We start from the raw sequence: 22,635 nt of genomic DNA on the forward strand, positions 1-22,635 counted from the left end.
ATAGTGAGTGGCAGGTAGCCACAAATTATGTCTAGCAAGAAGCAGTCTGTGATGGCTAGTGGTAGGTAGTGTTGGGCGAACAGTGTTCGCCACTGTTCGGGTTCTGCAGAACATCACCCTGTTCGGGTGATGTTCGAGTTCGGCCGAACACCTGGTGGTGTTCGGCCAAACTGTTCGGGTTTGCCCGAACGGCTCAATGCCTGGCCGAACAGGGCCCCTGTTCGGCCGAACAGGGCCCTGTTCGGCCGAATACGGCCCCCCTATGGGGTCGCAGGCATAAGGGGGGAGCATGCCCCGATCGCGCGGGGGGGGGGGGTCGGAAATTCCCCCCACCCCCTCCGCTAGCGCTCCCCCCTCTGCCCGCTTCCCCATACAAAAGTTTAAGGAAAGTAAAATAGTACTGGTGGTAGTGGCTGGCAGTGGCACTGTGAAGTGAGTGAGGAGGAGGAGTCCGGAGAGTGACGCGTTGAGGGAGGCCGGGCAGCGGGCGGTTCAGCGGTAGTACCCTTGTGGTACTTCCGCCCTTTCTCTGACCTCACGTCCTCTGCGTGATGACGCATACGAGGGTACGCGTGACGCGTACCCTCGTATGCAGAGGACGTGAGGTCAGAGAAAGGGCGGAAGTACCACAAGGGTACTACCGCTGAACCGCCCGCTGCCCGGCCTCCCTCAACGCGTCACTCTCCGGACTCCTCCTCCTCCTCACTCACTTCACAGTGCCACTGCCAGCCACTACCACCGGTACTATTTTACTTTCCTTAAACTTTTGTATGGGGAAGCGGGCAGAGGGGGGAGCGCTAGCGGAGGGGGTGGGGGGAATTTCCGACCCCCCCCCCACGATCGGGGCATGCTCCCCCCTTATGCCTGCAACCCCATAGGGCCCCCAAAAGCGGGATGTTCGGGGAGTTCACAGTTCGGCCCGAACATGCCGAACATCGCGGCCATGTTCGGCGAACGTTCCCGAACCCGAACATCCAGGTGTTCGCCCAACACTAGTGGTAGGTAGTTGCAGGTGAAAGCTAGCAGCAGAGAGCAGCGGGTAACAGGTAGCAGCAGAGAGCAGTGGGTGACAGGTAGCAGCAGAGAGCAGCGGGTGACCGCTAGCAGCAGAGAGCAGCGGGTGACAGCTAGCAGCAGAGAGCAGCGGGTGACCGCTAGCAGCAGAGAGCAGCGGGTGACAGCTAGCAGCAGAGAACAGCGGGTGACAGCTAGCAGCAGAGAGCAGTGGGTGACAGCTAGCAGCAGAGAGCAGCGGGTGACCGCTAGCAGCAGAGAGCAGCGGGTGACAGCTAGCAGCAGAGAACAGCGGGTGACAGCTAGCAGCAGAGAGCAGTGGGTGACAGCTAGCAGCAGAGAGCAGCGGGTGACCGCTAGCAGCAGAGAGCAGCGGGTGACAGCTAGCAGCAGAGAGCAGCGGGTGACCGCTAGCAGCAGAGAGCAGCGGGTGACCGCTAGCAGCAGAGAGCAGCGGGTGACCGCTAGCAGCAGAGAGCAGCGGGTGACCGCTAGCAGCAGAGAGCAGCGGGTGACAGCTAGCAGCAGAGGGCAGCGGGTGACAGCTAGCAGCAGAGAACAGCGGGTGAGAGCTAGCAGCAGAGAGCAGCGGGTGACCGCTAGCAGCAGAGAGCAGCTGGTGACCGCTAGCAGCAGAGAGCAGCTGGTGACCGCTAGCAGCAGAGAGCAGCGGGTGACAGCTAGCAGCAGAGAGCAGCGGGTGACAGCTAGCAGCAGAGAGCAGGGGGTGACAGCTAGCAGCAGAGAGCAGGGGGTGACAGCTAGCAGCAGAGAACAGCGGGTGACAGCTAGCAGCAGAGAACAGCGGGTGACAGCTAGCAGCAGAGAGCAGCGGGTGACAGCTAGCAGCAGAGAGCAGCCGGTGACCGCTAGCAGCAGAGAGCAGCGGGTGACAGCTAGCAGCAGAGAGCAACGGGTGACCGCTAGCAGCAGAGAGCAGCGGGTGACAGCCAGCAGAGAGCAGCGGGTGACAGCTAGCAGCAGAGAGCAGCGGGTGACAGCTAGCAGCAGAGAGCAGCCGGTGACCGCTAGCAACAGAGAGCAGCGGGTGACCGCTAGCAACAGAGAGCAGCCGGTGACAGCTAGCAGCAGAGAGCAGGGGGTGACAGCTTGCAGCAGAGAGCAGCGGGTGACAGCTAGCAGCAGAGAACAGCGGGTGACAGCTAGCAGCAGAGAGCAGGGGGTGACAGCTAGCAGCAGAGAGCAGCGGGTGACAGCTAGCAGCAGAGACCAGCGGGTGACAGCTAGCAGCAGAGAGCAGCGGGTGACAGCTAGCAGCAGAGAGCAGCGGGTGACAGCTAGCAGCAGAGAGCAGCGGGTGACCGCTAGCAGCAGAGAGCAGTGGGTGACAGCTAGCAGCAGAGAGCAGCGGGTGACAGCTAGCAGCAGAGAGCAGCGGGTGACCGCTAGCAGCAGAGAGCAGCGGGTGACAGCTAGCAGCAGAGAGCAGCGGGTGACAGCTAGCAGCAGAGAGCAGCGGGTGACAGCTAGCAGCAGAGAACAGCGGGTGACAGCTAGCAGCAGAGAGCAGCGGGTGACAGCTAGCAGCAGAGAGCAGCGGGTGACAGCTAGCAGCAGAGAGCAGCGGGTGACCGCTAGCAGCAGAGAGCAGCGGGTGACCGCTAGCAGCAGAGAGCAGCGGGTGACAGCTAGCAGCAGAGAGCAGGGGGTGACAGCTAGCAGCAGAGAGCAGCGGGTGACAGCTAGCAGCAGAGAACAGCGGGTGACAGCTAGCAGCAGAGAGCAGCGGGTGACAGCTAGCAGCAGAGAGCAGCGAGTGACCGCTAGCAGCAGAGAGCAGTGGGCAGGGGCGGCGCCAGGGGGGTGCAAGGGGGTGCTCGAGCACCCCTTAGAATTGTCCAAGCACCCCCAAAGCACCCCCTGGAGTGAACTGACTTCAGGCGTCTAAAAGACGCCAAGTCAGTTCACACAGCGGCAGCACGGAGCAGCAGGCAGGGCTACGGTAAGATGGCCGCCCGGAGCCCTGTTCTGCAGACTTTGAGTCTGCAGTGCATGGCTTCGGGCGGCCATTTTCCCGTAGCCCTGCTCTCTGCATGCAGGCAGGAAGTCTCGTCGTGACGTCGGGAAGGAAGAGGATCGTGGGCGCGCGGGCGCTGCGCGCCACAATGAGGTCGGGACTCGGGACAGGAGGTCGGGAAAGAAGGTCTTCTGGCTGTAGGTGAGTAAATGGGTTTTCTTTTCTGTTTCAGGTGATGCTGATTGTGCATATTGGGGTCATATCTGCTACGGATTGTGCATATTGGGGTCATATCTGCTACGGATTGTGCATATTGGGGTCATATCTGCTACGGATTGTGCATATTGGGGTCATTTCTGCTACGGATTGTGCATATTGGGGTCATTTCTGCTACCGATTGTGCATATTGGGGTCATTTCTGCTACCGATTGTGCATATTGGGGTCATTTCTGCTACGGATTGTGCATATTGGGGTCATTTCTGCTACCGATTGTGCATATTGGGGTCATTTCTGCTACCGATTGTTCATATTGGGGTCATTTCTGCTACCGATTGTGCATATTGGGGTCATATCTGCTACGGATTGTGCATATTGGAGTCATATCTGCTACCGATTGTGCATATTGGGGTCATATCTGCTACCGATTGTGCATATTGGGGTCATATCTGCTACCGATTGTGCATATTGGGGTCATATCTGCTACCGATTGTGCATATTGGGGTCATATCTGCTACCGATTGTGCATATTGGGGTCATATCTGCTACCGATTGTGCATATTGGGGTCATATCTGCTACCGATTGTGCATATTGGGGCCATATCTGATAACGATTGTGCATATTGGGACCATATCTGCCACCGATTGTGCATATTGGGACCATATCTGCCACCGATTGTGCATATTGGGACCATATCTGCTACCGATTGTGCATATTGGGGCCATATCTGCTACCGCTTGTGCATATTGGGGCCATATCTGCTACCGCTTGTGCATATTGGGGCCATATCTGCTACCGATTGTGCATATTGGGGCCATATCTGCTACCGATTGTGCATATTGGGACCATATCTGCTACCGATTGTGCATATTGGGACCATATCTGCTACCGATTGTGCATATTGGGACCATATCTGCTACCGATTGTGCTTATTGGGACCATATCTGCTACCGATTGTGCATATTGGGACCATATCTGCTACCGATTGTGCATATTGGGACCATATCTGCTACCGATTGTGCATATTGGGACCATATCTGCTACCGATTGTGCATATTGGGACCATATCTGCTACCGATTGTGCATATTGGGACCATATCTGCTACCGATTGTGCATATTGGGACCATATCTGATAACGATTGTGCATATTGGGGTCATATCTGATAACGATTGTGCATATTGGGGTCATTGGACGTGTTTTTTTGTTAAAATCTGCTCACATTACGTGTATTTTCTTGAGAAAACCTGCACAATTATGTGAATTTTCTGGGAAAAGGTTCACCAAAACTTGGGCCCTCTGTCTTTGCGTTGCACTTTTAAAGGGAACCCGAGGTGAGAATAATATTGAGGCTGCCATATTTATCTCCCTTTAAGCAATACCAGTTGCCTGGCTGCCGTGCTGGTCCTCTGCCTCTTATTCTTTCAACCATAGACCCTGAACAAGCATGCAGCAGGTCAGGGGTTTCTGACAATATTGTCAGAACTGACAAGATTAGCTGCATGGCTGGTTTCTGGTGTAATTCAGTTCACTACTACAGCCAAATAGATCAGCAGGGCTGCCAGGCAACTAGTATTGTTTAAAAGGAAATAAATATGGCAGCCACCATATCACTCTCACCCTGGGTTCACTTTAAATTACAGTTAGCCCCGCCCTCATCCGGTCATGACCACGCCCATTTTTTCGCCGAGAGCAGCGGGTGACCTCTAGCAGCAGAGAGCAGCGGGTGACAGCTAGCAGCAGAGAGCAGGGGGTGACAGCTAGCAGCAGAGAGCAGGGGGTGACAGCTAGCAGCAGAGAGCAGCGGGTGACAGCTAGCAGCAGAGAGCAGCGGGTGACAGCTAGCAGCAGAGAGCAGCGGGTGACAGCTAGCAGCAGAGAGCAGGGGGTGACAGCTAGCAGCAGAGAGCAGCGGGTGACAGCTAGCAGCAGAGAACAGCGAGTGACCGCTAGCAGCAGAGAGCAGCGGGTGACAGCTAGCAGCAGAGAGCAGCGGGTGACCGCTAGCAGCAGAGAGCAGTGGGTGACAGCTAGCAGCAGAGAGCAGCGGGTGACAGCTAGCAGCAGAGAGCAGGGGGTGACAGCTAGCAGCAGAGAGCAGCGGGTGACAGCTAGCAGCAGGTGAAAGCTAGCAACAGAGAGCAGTGGGTAATGGAGAATGATAAATAAGTGGCAGATGACAGCTAGTGGCAGGCAGCAATGAAAGATGGCTAATAAAGGACAGCGGGTGACAGCTAGCAGCAGAGAGCAGCGGGTGACAGCTAGCAGCAGAGAGCAGCGGGTGACAGCTAGCAGCAGGTGAAAGCTAGCAACAGAGAGCAGTGGGTAATGGAGAATGATAAATAAGTGGCAGATGACAGCTAGTGGCAGGCAGCAATGAAAGATGGCTAATAAAGGACAGCGGGTGACAGCTAGCAGCAGAGAGCAGCGGGTGACAGCTAGCAGCAGAGAGCAGCGAGTGACCGCTAGCAGCAGAGAGCAGGGGGTGACAGCTAGCAGCAGAGAGCAGCGGGTGACAGCTAGCAGCAGAGAGCAGCGGGTGACAGCTAGCAGCAGAGAACAGCGGGTGACAGCTAGCAGCAGAGAACAGCGGGTGACAGCTAGCAGCAGAGAGCAGCGGGTGACAGCTAGCAGCAGAGAGCAGCGGGTGACCGCTAGCAGCAGAGAGCAGCGGGTGACAGCTAGCAGCAGAGAGCAGCGGGTGACAGCTAGCAGCAGAGAGCAGCGGGTGACAGCTAGCAGCAGAGAGCAGCGGGTGACAGCTAGCAGCAGAGAGCAGGGGGTGACAGCTAGCAGCAGAGAGCAGCGGGTGACAGCTAGCAGCAGAGAGCAGCGGGTGACAGCTAGCAGCAGAGAGAAGCGGGTGACCGCTAGCAGCAGAGAGCAGCGGGTGACAGCTAGCAGCAGAGAGCAGGGGGTGACAGCTAGCAGCAGAAAGCAGCGGGTGACAGCTAGCAGCAGAGAGCAGCGGGTGACAGCTAGCAGCAGAGAGCAGCGGGTGACAGCTAGCAGCAGAGAACAGCGGGTGACCGCTAGCAGCAGAGAGCAGCGGGTGACCGCTAGCAGCAGAGAGCAGCGGGTGACAGCTAGCAGCAGAGAGCAGCGGGTGACCGCTAGCAGCAGAGAGCAGCGGGTGACCGCTAGCAGCAGAGAGCAGTGGGTGACAGCTAGCAGCAGAGAGCAGCGGGTGACAGCTAGCAGCAGAGAGCAGCGGGTGACCGCTAGCAGCAGAGAGCAGCGGGTGACAGCTAGCAGCAGAGAGCAGGCGGTGACAGCTAGCAGCAGAGAGCAGCGGGTGACAGCTAGCAGCAGAGAACAGCGGGTGACAGCTAGCAGCAGAGAGCAGCGGGTGACAGCTAGCAGCAGAGAGCAGCGGGTGACCGCTAGCAGCAGAGAGCAGCGGGTGACCGCTAGCAGCAGAGAGCAGCGGGTGACAGCTAGCAGCAGAGAGCAGCGGGTGACAGCTAGCAGCAGAGAGCAGCGGGTGACAGCTAGCAGCAGAGAGCAGGGGGTGACAGCTAGCAGCAGAGAGCAGGGGGTGACAGCTAGCAGCAGAGAGCAGGGGGTGACAGCTAGCAGCAGAGAGCAGCGGGTGACAGCTAGCAGCAGAGAGCAGCGGGTGACAGCTAGCAGCAGAGAACAGCGAATGACAGCTAGCAGCAGAGAGCAGCGGGTGACCGCTAGCAGCAGAGAGCAGCGGGTGACAGCTAGCAGCAGAGAGCAGGGGGTGACAGCTAGCAGCAGAGAGCAGCGGGTGACCGCTAGCAGCAGAGAGCAGTGGGTGACAGCTAGCAGCAGAGAGCAGCGGGTGACAGCTAGCAGCAGAGAGCAGCGGGTGACAGCTAGCAGCAGAGAGCAGGGGGTGACAGCTAGCAGCAGAGAGCAGCGGGTGACCGCTAGCAGCAGAGAGCAGTGGGTGACAGCTAGCAGCAGAGAGCAGCGGGTGACAGCTAGCAGCAGAGAGCAGCAGGTGACAGCTAGCAGCAGAGAGCAGCGGGTGACAGCTAGCAGCAGGTGAAAGCTAGCAACAGAGAGCAGCGGGTGACAGCTAGCAGCAGAGAGCAGCGGGTGACCGCTAGCAGCAGAGAGCAGCGGGTGACCGCTAGCAGCAGAGAGCAGCAGGTGACAGCTAGCAGCAGAGAGCAGCGGGTGACAGCTAGCAGCAGAGAGCAGCGGGTGACAGCTAGCAGCAGAGAGCAGGGGGTGACAGCTAGCAGCAGAGAGCAGGGGGTGACAGCTAGCAGCAGAGAGCAGGGGGTGACAGCTAGCAGCAGAAAGCAGCGGGTGACAGCTAGCAGCAGAGAGCAGCGGGTGACAGCTAGCAGCAGAGAACAGCGAATGACAGCTAGCAGCAGAGAGCAGCGGGTGACCGCTAGCAGCAGAGAGCAGCGGGTGACAGCTAGCAGCAGAGAGCAGGGGGTGACAGCTAGCAGCAGAGAGCAGCGGGTGACCGCTAGCAGCAGAGAGCAGTGGGTGACAGCTAGCAGCAGAGAGCAGCGGGTGACAGCTAGCAGCAGAGAGCAGCGGGTGACAGCTAGCAGCAGAGAGCAGGGGGTGACAGCTAGCAGCAGAGAGCAGCGGGTGACCGCTAGCAGCAGAGAGCAGTGGGTGACAGCTAGCAGCAGAGAGCAGCGGGTGACAGCTAGCAGCAGAGAGCAGCGGGTGACAGCTAGCAGCAGGTGAAAGCTAGCAACAGAGAGCAGTGGGTAATGGAGAATGATAAATAAGTGGCAGATGACAGCTAGTGGCAGGCAGCAATGAAAGATGGCTAATAAATATATAATAATGGCTAGTGGTAGGGAGTATTTTTTTTTTATTATTATTATTTTACCGACCTCTTCCACAGCGCTGTACAGAGTATATTGTATTGTCATTAACTGCCCCTCAAAGGAGCTCACAATCTAATCCCTACCATAGTCATATGTCAGTCTACGCATGTATTGTGTAGTTCATGTATTGTAGTCTAGTGCCAATTTTAGGAGGAAGCTAGTTAACTTATCTGTATGTTTTTGGGATGTGGGAGGAAACCGGAGTGCCCAGAGGAAACCTACATAGACACGGGATGGGCTTCAAACGAGGGAGGCACACACACCAAGCTGATTTGAAATGCAAGTAAAATCTTATTATGGTCACAAATATATGCATAGAAAAGTCTGACATCAATAGCAGTTATGCCAAAAAAAACATACCATGTACAAATATACAACAATGAAACAGCAAATATACAACACATATGGTAGTTATATAGCAGGCTATACACTCTGCGGCTTACACTATAGGCAATAGGACATTTATCACCAGGATGAGTGAACTTGCAATGAGGCATATATGTATAGCCAAAGTCAGAGGCGGGACAAGGTCCTTCAGCACCCAAGGCTGAGACACCAAAGTGCGCCCCCCATCCCTCCCACCCCAGCTGTCACACACTAATTGCTATTAAACTAATAGGTGCCCCAAGGCCCCCAACCTCCCCAACACCTTAATCTCTAGTTATCTGGCTTGCAGTCACTGTCATGTATCCCCTTTTCTTATTTCTTTCTGCTTCAAACACAATTGGGAATGACAGCTGAATGAATTGTGCGCCCCCTCCTACACTGCACCCTGAGGCTGGAGCCTCTCCAGCCTCTGCCTCGGCCCGGCCCTGGCCAAAGTTCATTTGGCGATAAACACCCAGTAATAAGTACAGTCCAAGTAAGAGCGAATAGCAAACAGTCTTTTAAGCAATGAGATCAGATTGAGTGGAGGTGCTGACACCCTCTATATTACCCAATCGGCTCTTATTGCTTTAAAGACTGTTTGCTATCCGCTCTTACTTGGACTGTACTTATTACTGGGTGTTTATCTCCAGATGGACTTTGGCTATACATATATACATAACTAGCTGGTGGCCCGGCGTTGCCCGGGTATGTATTTGGAAGGTGTTTGCTCCGCCCACTTTCCCTAACCCACAATTACTCATTAACTCAATGACCAAGTGAGTGAGCTTTGCGGTCTTTGGCATCAATAATTTGCACTGAAATAAAATAAAGCTGATCGGCTGTGGCTCAACCCCTTTTCTGAATTTGAACCCCAATCACCCAATGGCCAACTGTACCAGGTACAGGTGATTAATAGTGCAAGAGGCTTGTGCCATTAACAGTGCAAGAATGGCAGCAAATAAATATTGCCCTTGAAAATCAGTAGGTGGATTTTGATTGGCTTTTGTAGGCTCCACTCACTTTTCTGAATATGAATCCCAGTCACCCAGTGACCAACTGTGCAAAGTTTGAGAACCCGGCCATTAACAGTGTAAGAATGGCTGCAGTTTACATTTTCCCAGTGATAGTTGTATTTGTCTCCGCTCACTTTTTGGTTATTGGGATAAAAAGTATCCTATACTAAGGTTAAATAGCAGTAGGAGGCGCCCTCGTTGTAGTGTTTGTGCTTGTGCGTACTTATAACAATTAATGTATAATATGTAGTAGATCGCCTACCTTAAGAATGGACACTCCACTCGGTAGGATGAATTTGAAAGTTTTTAATGATAGTAAGCACCTAGGACAACGCGTTTCGCGGAACAAACCGCTTCATCAGGTCAATATAGTGCATCAGCAAATGGTGAGTATTCTGGGCGCCCATATTGTTATAAGTACGCACAAGCACAAACACTACAACGAGGGCGCCTCCTACTGCTATTTAACCTAAGTCTAACATCCCACCCACGCTGTGGGAGTGTTATTTCCTGCCACAACCCGTGGCAGGTAACATTTTTCGAAGGAGCTGCGACCACGAACCGCAAAGACCGAGTGGAGACGGGTTTTCTCCACCTGCGTACACGAGTGGTTGCCTCTCCAAGCAACCTACACTTGTGAGTAACCTTATTTGTATATCTTGATCGTTTCACAAGGATAATACACCATAGGGGCTCCCGGTGTCTCTGTGGTTTTTTTTCGTTTTTTTCGTTTTTTTTTTTCGTTTTTTTGTTACACAGTATCCTATACTAAAGTATTCCAGGTAATGTACTATGTATGTGCCAAATTTCATTCAAATCCGTTCAGCCATTTTTGCGTGATCGAGTAACAAACATCCGAACTTTCCCATTTATGATATTAGTAGGATTGCAAGTTCACTCATCCTCGTGATAAATGTCATGTCCTATTACCTACTTATTGCCTCCCGCAGAGTGTATAGCCTGCTATATAACTACCATATGTGTTGTACATTTGCTGTTTCATTGTTGTATATTTGTACATAATGTGTTTTTCTGGCATACCTGCCATTGATGTCAGACTTTTCTATGCATATATTTGTGACTATAATACAATTTTACTTCCATTTCAAATCAGCTTGGTGTGCGTGCATATATATATCTATATCTATATATATCATGTTTTTTTGACACTGCACCCGAACATTCTATTGCATCATTTCTACTGTATATAGTGCAGTTTCTAGGCTAAAATGCACCCAGGGCGAGGGTGTACAAATTGCGCCCCCCCCCCCCCCCCCAGAGCAAGGTATGGGTGCCCGCAGTATAGGTTAGCCAGGTCTAGTTGCACTCAGTATAGGTCCCCCCAGTATAGGTAGCCAGCTATAGGTCCCCCCAGTATAGGTAGCCAGCTATAGGTCCCCCCGGTATAGGTAGCCAGGCATAGGTGAGCCAGTATAGTTGCTCCCGGTATAGGTTAGATAGGCAGGCGCCCCTGGTATAAGTTATATAGGTAGGTGCCCCCAGTACAGGTTAGCTAGGTGGGTGCCTCTAATATAGGTAACCAGAATAGTTGCCCCCAGCATAGGTTAGATAGGTAGGTGCCCCCAGTATAGGTTAGATAGGTAGGTGCCCCCAGTATAGGTTAGTTAGGTAGGAGCCTCCAATATAGGTAGCCAGTATAGTTGCCACCTGTATAGGCTAGCTAGGTAGGTAGGTGCCCCCAATACAGGTTAGATAAGGAAGTGCCCCCAGTATCGGTTAGATAGGTAGGTGCCCCCCAGTATAGGTTAGATTAGGTAGCTGCCCTCCCCAGTATAGGTTAGATAGGTAGCTGCCCCCAGTATAGGTTACGTAGCTGCCCCCCAGTATGTTAGATTAGGTAGGTGCCCCCCAGTATAGGTTAGATTAGGTAGCTGCCCTCCCCAGTACAGGTTAGATAGGTAGCTGCCCCTCAGGATAGGTTAAGTAGCTGCCCCCCAGTATAGGTTAGGTAGGTGCCCCTCCCCCCATAATGGAGGGGGAGCCGCAGGGAGGGCAGTACAACCTCTCCCTCCCTTCATATCCCCAGGTTGCCCTCCATGCTCCCCCCTCGGAGTGCAAAGTGAGCGCGCAGGAAAGCGCTGTAAATAGTCAGAACTCACCTCCCTGGTTCCAATCGCTGCCGGTCTCCTCCTGCTCTGCATAGATGCTGATACACGCTGCTTCCTGTTTAGCAGGAAGCAGCGTGTGTATAAGCATCTATGCAGAGAGGGGAAGCTCAGCGGCGAGTGAGCGGCGATTGGAACCTGGGAGGTGAGTAGTTGTGTACAGCGCTTCTCTGGGCGCTCACTCTGCACTCCGAGGGGGGAACATGGAGGGCGGCCCGGGGAGAGGTCGGGCTGCCTTATCCATGGCTTTGGCTCCCCCTCCATTACAGCGCCCCCTCCCAATAGCGCTCAGGGCGGCGGCACGGCTCTAGAAACGGGCATGACGGTATACTATTGATGTATATTAGGTTGTACATTGAACCTCATTTGTCTATGTGTCCTAACCGGGGACCCAGCGCTGCAAGGCAAGAACGCTATCCACTATGCAACATGCTGCGTAGTCAATGATCGCTTGCAAGGAGTAGCTGGTGATGGCTACTGGTAAGTAGTTGCAAGTAACTGCAAGTGGCAGGTAGCCGTCGGTGATGGCTAGTGGAAGATAGTAAAATGAGCTATAAGCAGATAATGCCTTGAGGTCAGAAACAGAGAATGATGGCTAGCAAGAAGCAGCTGGTGATGGCTAGTGGCAGGTAGCCGTGGGTGCTTACGGTAATTATCCTTTAATCTTATATTGGGACATACAGTATGTACAAAATATCAGTAAAGCTGTTTTGCAGAGAGTGCAAGGCAGTTTTACAGTTAATCACACTGACAAAGCAACATGTGATATGCAATTGGCACCATACACGCTACCTAGGTAATGCAAGCATTTTTAGAGTAATGCTCTACCACAGAACCTAGGAAATGCGGGTTAATTAGGCAGGTAATTGCCATCCTCTCTCTGCGTGCAGCAGTTTTAACTAAGTTTTATCACCAAATATGAGATTAAAATTTGCTAAAATAAATATGAAAAGTATAAAATGCTACTATGACAGTTTTTTTCTATTAGCAGACCAAATTTTTTTTTTTATCTATTAACCACTTGAGGACCATGGTGTTAAACCACCCTAAAGACCAGGCCGTTTTTCTTAAATTGGGCTACTGCAGGGCCGCACAGCTCAGCTTACAAGTGATCCCCCCCCCCCCCCCCCAACAGAGATTTCTGTTGGTGGGATCTGACCACTCCCCCATTGTTTATTTTTTTTTTATATTTTTTTTTAATAAAAATTCTATTTATTTTTAAATCCCTCCCCCCAGCCAGCCAATCACGGCAATCGGCTTTCATAGGCTACAGCCTATGAGAGATGATCGCTCTCCTTTGTCCCAGGGGGACAGCAGTGTTACACAGCTGTCCCCAGTACAGGGCTGCCTTAGATCGCAGCGCTGTACTATGTTCTAACAGTCTCCTAGCGGCCGATGGGAGACGGAAGGCAGAGCGAAGGTCCGCATTCCAAGCAGAGATGTGCACGCATCGGAGCGCATGATCTCCTGCTAGCCCCGCTTAAAGCCGTTCACGCCAATCGGCGTGGAACGGTCCTGGGGCTGTCGCCGCGCTCACACCAATCGGCGTACAGCGGTCGGCAAGTAGTTAAGATGGGGAGTTATTGCTTACATATGAAGCAGAGGGGTTATTGCTTACATATGAAAAGGTAAAAAAAAACCCCTCAGTTGAGAGAATAAACAGAAGCTATTTATAACAGGGCTAAACTAGTTATTTACAGTATTTATAAAAGAAAACTTGTCTCCTCCTTTAAAGCAAATGTTGTCTGTGCCTACAGTGATTATCTAGACGCCGAGAGCAGTTGTAAATGTGTGTTAAGATTAGGTTAAAGTAGTGTTTAAACTTCTCAAAAATTGCATCCGCAGTACAATTTTCCAAAATCACGATCACTGCTCATCTAATGTATTTCTACGGCATAGCATTTTACTTTCTCCAGGCACCAGGTTCACTTATTTCCATGCGCGATGTGCTTCAACTCAGTCAATAGGATTATAGGAATGAAGAAAAATATAATTTCAAATCGAAAATTGTATCACAAAAAAAAGTGCACAAATGTTAGTTAAAATGTGAATAGAAAAATCATGAATGTAGAATTGATCATTTGGAAAATGACACTTTTTTTTTTTTTTTTCTTACAAGGACAAGTGTGAGTGGCCCCTATCTTTATTTATGTGTGGTCAAAAACAAAGCAAAGGGTGAATCAAATACACGTTCAATAATCCATCAATAACAGGCTGAGAATCAAACTTCTGTTAGTTGAGCAGGATGGTAAATTCTAGTAAATCACACAGGAATCTGCTGTCATTTTGGCAGCTTTTGATCAACTGCAGATCGATTTACTAGTAGGAAATGTCGCTAATGACGTCACTTCCGATTGCTTTCAAATCCCTTTCACTGCAACTTTCAGGGAGCATTCACACTTGTCCTAGAGTTTTATGCATGCAATTTTCCACATGCACAATTCTGCATTTGTGATGTTTGTATTCTTTTTGTATGAACTGTCAGGCTGGATTCGCAGTGGTCAGCTGCATAATGAATGCGTTATAATGAATGTGACCTACAATGGAGACTGGACATAGACTTTAATACAAAGCCTGCATGCAGCAAGTTAGAATAACGCGATCAGTTACAACACTGTACTGTGATCAGGCCCATAGAATTGTATGGGCAGGGAGACAAGCAGAATTATTCTGCAATGCACATGAGCACTGTGAACTAGGCTATATGGGAGTTTTTTCAAGTGTTATATGTGTTTGTATGAAATTTCCCATTGCTTTTTTTCCAGTGAATCCCAATGATTTTAATGTGCAAGAAAATCAGCCTCCATATACTCGCTTCAGATGCCCTTTAACCTCCTGAGCGTTACGGACGAGCCCATCTCGTCCAGTAACTCCGCAGGGCACTGCTCAGGCCCTGGTGAGCCGATTTGGACAATTTTTTTTTTCAAACACGCAGCTAGCCCTTTGCTAGCTGCGTGTTTGTTTCCAATCGCTGCCGATGCGCCACTACCCGCCGCGAAAGAGGGCCCCCCCCCCCGCAGACCCCGTGCGCAGCCTGGCCATTCACTGCCAGGCTGCGCTGTGGGGTAGATCGGGACTCCCCCTGACGTCACGACGTCAATACGATCGTCGCCATGGCGACGGGGGAAGCCCATACAGGAAATCCCATTCAGAACGAGATTTCCTGTTGTACATGGGCGCCGGCGGCGATCGGAGACGCTGGAGGGACGCCGCAGGGAGGGGGGAATCATGTAGCTAGCGCTACCCTTACAAGGCATGGTCCAATTAGCCCCAAAAGGGAAAAAATTCCTTCCCGACTCCAGATGGCAATCAGATAACATCCCTGGATCAACATCATTGGGCATTACCTAGTAATTGTAGCCATGAATGTCTTTCAACGCAAGGAAAGCATCTAAGCCCCCTTTAAATGCAGGTATAGAGTTTGCCATAACGACTTCCTGTGGCAATGCATTACACATCTTAATCACTCTTACTGTAAAGAACCCTTTCCTAAATAAATGGCTAAAATATTTTTCCTCCACGCACGGATCATGTCCTCTAGTCCTTTGTGAAGGCCTAGGGACAAAAAGCTCATCCGCCAAGCTTTTATATTGCCCTCTGATGTATTTATACATGTTAATTAGATCCCCTCTAAGGCATCTTTTCTCTAGACCATACATGTCGAACTCCGGCGCGTGGGCTAAATCTGGCCCTCGGAGCCATTATATTTGGCCCTCAGGTGGTTTCCCCTCTTTGCATTATGTTTGGCCCACTTAGGACCACCAGAGAAGCTTTATTGGAGGGTAAGCCATAGATCACCCATAGGAAACCCATGTGGGGTGGGGGAAAGCAGTAGGTACCAAGGAACTGTATAGGGGAAGTAGGGAGCCACTAGACACCAGGAAACTGTATAGTGGAGGGAGGACCACTAAACATCAGGTAATTGTATAGAGCTGGGAGAACCACTAACCACCGGGGAACTATACAGATGATGGAGGAAGGCGACTAGACACCAAGGAGCCGTATAGGGAAAGGAGGGGGCACTAGACACCAGGGAACTGTATAGGAGATAGAGGGGGCTATTAGACACCAGGGAATTTTATATGGGAGAGAGGTGGACACTAGACATTGAGGTTGGCCCCGCGATTTGGTCCCAGAGCTCAATTTCAGCCCACTTTGTATTTGAGTTTGACACCCCTGCTCTAGACTAAATAAACCCAGTTTATCTAACCTTTCTTGGTAAGTGAGACCTTCCATCCCACTTATCAATTTTGTTGCTCGTCTCTGCACCTGCTCTAAAACTCCAATATCTTTTTTGTAATATGGTGCCCAGAACTGAATTCCATATTCCAGATGTGGCTTTATTAGAGAGTTAAACAGGGGCAATATTATGCTAGCATCTCGAGTTTTTATTTCCCTTTTAATGCATCCCAAAATTTTGTTAGCTTTAGCTGCAGCGGCTTGGCATTGAGTACGATTATTTAACTTGTTCTCGATGAGTACTCCTAAGTCCTTCTCCAAGTTTGATGTCCCCAACTGTATCCCATTTATTTTGTATGGTGCTAGACCATTGGTATGACCAAAATGCATGACTTGTGCCCATATAGCCATCCTATCCAGATCCTGTTGCAATATGACACTATCTTCCTGAGAGTTGATGATTCATCCCAATTTTGTATCATCTGCAAAAATAGCAACATTGCTCACTACTGCATCTACTAGGTCATTAACCCCCTTGCCGTTACAATTCTGGCGGCAAGGGGGCAGCGCAGCACTTTTTTTTTAATTTTTTTTTTTTTAAATCATGTAGCGAGCCCAAGGCTCGCTACATGATAGCCGCTGACAAGCGGCATCCCCCTATCCACTCCGATCGCCTTCGGCGATCAGAGTAAGCAGGAAAACCGTACAGAACGGGATTTCCTGCTGAGCTTTCCCGGGCAGGCGGGATGACGTCATGGACGTCAGAAGGAATCCCGATCCACCCCTCAGCGCTGCCTGGCACTGATTGGCCAGGCTGCGCAAGGGGTCTGGAGGGGGCGGCGCGGCGGGTAGCGGCGAATCGATGGCGGCGCTCGGAGACTGCACGCAGCTAGCAAAGTGCTAGCTGCGTGCAGGAAATTATTTTCCTGCTGAAAAGCTTTATGGAGATGAAGATTTGATTTTTCAGCACAACCTGGCACCTGCTCACAGTACCAAAACCACTGGTAAATGGTTTACTGACCATGGTATTACTGTGCTCAATTGGCCTGCCAACTCTCCTGACCTGAACCCCATAGAGAATATGTGGGATATTGTGAAGAGAAAGTTGAGAGACACAAGACCCAACACTCTGGATGAGCTTAAGGCCGCTATCGAAGCATCCTGGGCCTCGATAACACCTGAGCAGTGCCACAGGCTGATTGCCTCCATGCCACGCCGCATTGAAGCAGTCATTTATGCAAAAGGAATCCCGACCAAGTATTGAGTGCATAACTGAGCATAATTATTTGAAGGTTGACTTTTTTTGTTTTAAAAACACTTTTATTTTATTGGTCAGATGAAATATGCTAATTTTTTGAGATAGGAATTTGGGGTTTTCATGAGCTGTATGCCAAAATCATCAATATTAAAACAATAAAAGGCTTGAACTACTTCAGTTGTGTGTATTTGAATCTAAAATATATGAAAGTCTAATGTTTATCAGTACATTACACAAAATAATGAACTTTATCACAATATGCTAATTTTTTGAGAAGATCCTGTATATCACATCTACAGCATTCCCAATATCCACATTAGCGTATACTACCTCATAAAAGCTGGGCATGTTAGTCAAACAGGACCTGTCTTTAGTAAACCCATGTTGATGCTGAGAAATAAGATTATTTTCTACTATGAAGTCATGTATAGTATCTCTTAGTAGCCCCTCAAATAGTTTGCATACAACTGATGTTAACTGACCCTCACTGATAAGAAATTCCAACTATAAAACACTTTTCCTAGCAGAAAATGGCTTCTGTGAGCAACAAAGATAAAAAGTGGAATTTCTTATCAGTGAGGGTCACACTGTAGTCACTTCCTGTCTGAGTCAGGACTGAGTCAGCCACTTACATACCTTATATTTAACTCAGAGTAGTTATTTGCATGCTAGGCACTGTACATACCCATGTCTATCTCATCATGTTACATGTCATTTTGGGTATACTTTAAGGATACCCGAAGTGAAATAACCTAGATAAACGTTCTCCTCTCGGCCCCCACAGTCTACCTAAAAGCCTCTCCGGGTCCCCGGAGTCAGGCACTACTGCACAGTAGTGCCCAGTTTCAGCAACCCGGAAAAGGTTGTCAGAGGGGCATTTAGGTAGACTGCAGGGGTTAGAGAAGAGAATTGGGGGAGCAGTAGGAATCAGAACAGGTAACATTACATGCCCCCCCCCCCATCATTTCTCTAGGTTATTTTACATCTGGTATCCTTTAAGCTAAGTACACACATTGGAATTTCCACAGTTGAAGCAAGTAATCTTGATCATTTTGGACTGTCACAAACTATAATTTTCAGACAGAATTGCGGTTACCTAGCTTAAGGGCCTATTAACCTCTTTCCGACCACGTCACGCCGGTGGGCGTGGCCTCGGCGGCCCCAGGACCGCCTAACGCCAATTGGCGTAAAGTCCTGGGGACAGCTAATGCAGGAGATCGCGCGCACGCATCTCCTGCTTGGGGGGCGGAGCTCCACCCTGCCTTCAGTCTCCGAGCGGCTATTGCCGCTCGGGAGACTGTTAGACGGCATAATCGCCGTCTATATACATTGTGCAGCGCTGCGATCAGCAGCAGCGCTGCACTGGGGGACAGACACGACTTTAAAGGGTTTAAAGAAACCGTTTTTTTTTTCAAAACACACAAACAATAATATTTACTATAAAAAATAAACATGGGGGAGCGATCAGACCCCACCGACAGAGAGCTCTGTTGGTGGGGAGAAAAGGGGGGGGGGGAAATCGCTTGTGTGCTGTGTTGTGCGGCCCTGCAGCTTGGCCTTAAAGCTGCAGTGGCCAATTTTACTAAAAATGGCCTGGTCACTAGGGGGGGGGGGGGGGGTTAGCCCTGCAGGCCTCAAGAGGTTAATCAAACGCAGGGGGCAGGAGCCTAGGCAGCAGTGGTGTAAAGGTGGAGCTACCCAGACTTCTCTTTTCACTTCCCTGCATAGTATCTGAATGAACTATAGTTTGTTTCCGCTGAATGAGGACACTAGACTTGATTTTTTTTGATTGTGTGATTGATTTTGATTTTTTTTTATTAATGTGTGTGAGTAATTATGTAGTCAGAGAAAATATTGTAAATTGTAAGCAGAGAAAGCATTTTGAAAACGCCTATTTTAAGAACACCAAATGATATGTTGAATGCTTTAGATCTGATTTATAAACACTGAGGTGCATATTTCTTTATTGCCTTGTTTAGTAAGGGTTATCACGTATATGTTCCAGGATCTTCTTCAGCCCCAGCCAGGTCTCCTGTGCGGTTGGCAGGATCTGAGTGGCTGGGAGAAGGAAACCATAGCGTCCTGTATCTCTCAGCTCAAAGGCAAACGAATACTTAATTCCAATGTCATAGGTCCAGTCAATGCTTCCTCCACTAGCTTGATCTGAAGAAAAAAAAAATCATCAGGACAAGATCATTCCTGTGACTAACAAGATACTCATCCACATGTAGGTTTACTTTTCAGCATGGTAAAAAAAAAAAGCATGTTCGGGTTAGACGCCTAGTAGGCAGTTATAAATGAGGGTTTTGTTAATCTTCCCTTAAACAAGAATGAAGATGGAAACATTTTGCTTTGGGTGACAGAACACATGAGCCCAAATATATAAGTCTAGCACGGTTGCATCTGTATGCTAGCTATTTGCAGCATGACGGGCATACTAAGGTCATGGAAGGCAGTTGTATTTTAAGGTATTTGAAGTAGTTATTCATAAGATGTTTTAGTTATTCATAAGATACCGACACTAAGATATTTAAGCAGCCATAGACTATATGTGTTTTGGCACCAGCCCATAATTCTGCATTAATATACACTTATCAGGAAAAATACAGCAGCGGGGAATATAATTATTTAACTTGTCAACATTTTCTAATGGGGCTGATGACATGAAGATTACACCAGATGCCAGTAGCAACCAAGTAAACTACACAAAGAAATCAAAACAAAAATGTCATGAATTAAGTTATGACATGGAATCTGGGTACATAGACACATGCAGTTTTTATTGGCCAATCACTGACCAATTTTACCACCTCCATGTAGCATGAAACCAACAGATTTTAAATACTATGAGCAGATTGTGTAGGTAAGCTCTAAAAATACAAGGAAGTGGTAAATCTGGCCAATCAAGATGGAGGTGTACCAGACTTTAGTCTTGAACACATGAAAAGTTGAACATTTTCAAAGGGTCACAGCAGAGGAACGAAAGGGCGTAAGTAGACTGAGAAGCCTCTAGACCAGGCATGGGCAAACTTGGCCCTCCAGCTGTTAAGGAACTACAAATCCCACAATGCATTTGCCTTTATGAGTCATGACTGTGGCTGTCAGACTCCTGCAATGCATTGTGGGACTTGTAGTTCCTCAACAGTTGGAGGTCCAAGTTTGCCCATACCTGCTCTAGACTATCCAGAGGCTTCCCTCAAAGTATCTAGTGTGTTTTTTTTTCTGTTCAGATACACTTCAAGCGTTCATAGAAGAGACACCCAATACCTTCAAGATTTAAAGAATGGACAAAAATCATGCAACTTGCTGATTCATACAGGAGGCTTTTGGAAGTGGTCATTACTAACAAAGGCTTTTCTACTAAGTATTACATTTCAGTATGCGTGTTCAGTTCTTATTTCCTGTGTCATTCCACTTTGCTCCACATAAAATTGATTTGTGGACATATTTGCTTTGATTTCTTTATATGTACATTACTTGGGTTCTAACCAACATCTGGTGTAAAGTTCCTATCAATAGCCAGATTAGAAATACATTTATTAAGAGAATCATCAGTGTTTTCATTACTTACTCTGACCACTGTATAGTCATTTTCAGTAACAGTAAATTCATGTAATGTATTTCAAACATAAGTCATTACATTTATGTACAGGTCAACTGTTCCTTTCTCCAACAATAGCTCTAGAGAGGTCTTATATAATCTTAGAACTTGCACTTACATATGGTAGAGCAGATCGTTCCCACGGTGTACTGGGTACCATAAAGAGAGGTCAAGGCACTAGCAGCAGCTTTACCCACTGTGTTCTGAAGAGGAAAAAATATATATTTATTTTTTGCAAAGTGTGTGAAAATTTAGAGGCAGTCTATAGTTCTGTACATTGGTATGTAGCCATGGCCTCTCAGTGATGCTTGGCCTATGCCAAAGGTGTCAAACTCCAGTCCTCGACTGGGCCATATCCATGCCAGTGTTTAGGATTAGAGTTGGGCCGAACGGTTCGCCTGCGAACGGTTCCATGCGAACTTCCGTGGTTCGCGTTCGCGTCCCGCAGGCGAACTTTTGCGGAAGTTCGGTTCGCCCCATAATGCACATGGAGGGTCAACTTTGACCCTCTACATCACAGTCAGCAGGCCCAGTGTAGCCAATTAGGCTACACTAGCCCCTGGAGCCCCACCCCCCCTTATATAAGGCAGGCAGCGGCGGCCATTACGGTCACTCGTGTGCTGCCTGCGTTAGTGAGAGTAGGGCGAGCTGCTGCAGACTGTCTCTCAGGGAAAGATTAGTTAGGCTTAACTTGTTCCTGTCTGGCTGCATACCTGTTCTGTGAACCCACCACTGCATACCTGTGCTGTGAACCCACCACTGCATACCTGTGCTGTGAACCCACCACTGCATACCTGTGCTGTGAACCCACCACTGCATACCTGTGCTGTGAACCCACCACTGCATACCTGTGCTGTGAACCCACCACTGCATACCTGTTCTGTTCAGTGGACCCGCCACTGTATACCTGTTCATTGAACCCACCACTGCATACCTGTGCTGTGAACCCACCACTGCATACCTGTTCTGTGAACCCACCACTGCATACCTGTTCTGTGAACCCGCCACTGCATACCTGTTCAGTGAACCCGCCACTGCATACCTGTTCAGTGAACCCGCCACTGCATACCTGTTCAGTGAACCCGCCACTGCATACCTGTTCAGTGAACCCGCCACTGCATACCTGTTCAGTGAACCCGCCACTGCATACCTGTTCTGTTCAGTGGACCCGCCACTGTATACCTGTTCAGTGAACCCGCCACTGCATACCTGTTCAGTTCAGTGGACCCGCCACTGTATACCTGTTCAGTGAACCCGCCACTGCATACCTGTTGTGTTCAGTGAACCTGCCACTGCATACCTGTTCTGTGAACCCACCACTGTATACCTGTTCTGTTTAGTGAACCCGCCACTGTATACCTGTTCTGTTTAGTGAACCCGCCACTGCATACCTTTTCTGTTCAGTGGACCCGCCACTGTATACCTGTTCAGTGAACCCGCCACTGCATACCTGTTGTGTTCAGTGAACCTGCCACTGCATACCTGTTCTGTGAACCCGCCACTGTATACCTGTTCTGTTTAGTGAACCCGCCACTGTATACCTGTTCTGTTTAGTGAACCCGCCACTGCATACCTGTTCTGTTCAGTGGACCCGCCACTGTATACCTGTTCAGTGAACCCGCCACTGCATACCTGTTGTGTTCAGTGAACCTGCCACTGCATACCTGTTCTGTGAACCCGCCACTGTATACCTGTTCTGTTTAGTGAACCCGTCACTGTATACCTGTTCTGTTTAGTGAACCCGCCACTGCATACCTGTTCTGTTCAGTGGACCCGCCACTGTATACCTGTTCAGTGAACCCGCCACTGCATACCTGTTGTGTTCAGTGAACCTGCCACTGCATACCTGTTCTGTGAACCCGCCACTGTATACCTGTTCTGTTTAGTGAACCCACCACTGTATACCTGTTCTGTTTAGTGAACCCGCCACTGCATACCTGTTCTGTTCAGTGGACCCGCCACTGTATACCTGTTCGGTGAACCCGCCACTGCATACCTGTTCTGTGAACCCGCCACTGTATACCTGTTCTGTTTAGTGAACCCGCCACTGT

General features: G+C 49.7%; 1 protein-coding gene and 1 long non-coding RNA gene across 7 annotated transcripts in view; one reads left to right on the forward strand and one right to left on the reverse strand.

Moving 5' to 3' along the window:
• Window positions 1-22,635, forward strand: part of LOC137563508 (uncharacterized) — a 72,861-nt gene that overhangs the window by 38,869 nt on the left and 11,357 nt on the right. The gene's annotated exons all lie outside the window — the stretch shown is intronic.
• LOC137563506 (carboxypeptidase A2-like) overlaps window positions 18,915-22,635 on the reverse strand; it is a 184,426-nt gene continuing 180,705 nt past the window's right edge. For all 5 annotated transcript variants that reach the window (XM_068276040.1, XM_068276041.1, XM_068276039.1 and 2 more), the window contains 2 exons: window positions 20,703-20,787; window positions 18,915-19,146 (listed from right to left, as the gene is read on the reverse strand). In XM_068276040.1, the coding sequence (XP_068132141.1) occupies window positions 18,959-19,146; window positions 20,703-20,787 (273 nt within the window). In that variant the 3' untranslated portion in view covers window positions 18,915-18,958. The remainder of the gene's footprint in view (window positions 19,147-20,702; window positions 20,788-22,635) is intronic.

Source organism: Hyperolius riggenbachi, chromosome 3 (assembly GCF_040937935.1).
Source record: "Hyperolius riggenbachi isolate aHypRig1 chromosome 3, aHypRig1.pri, whole genome shotgun sequence".
Taxonomy (NCBI): Eukaryota; Metazoa; Chordata; class Amphibia; order Anura; family Hyperoliidae; genus Hyperolius; species Hyperolius riggenbachi.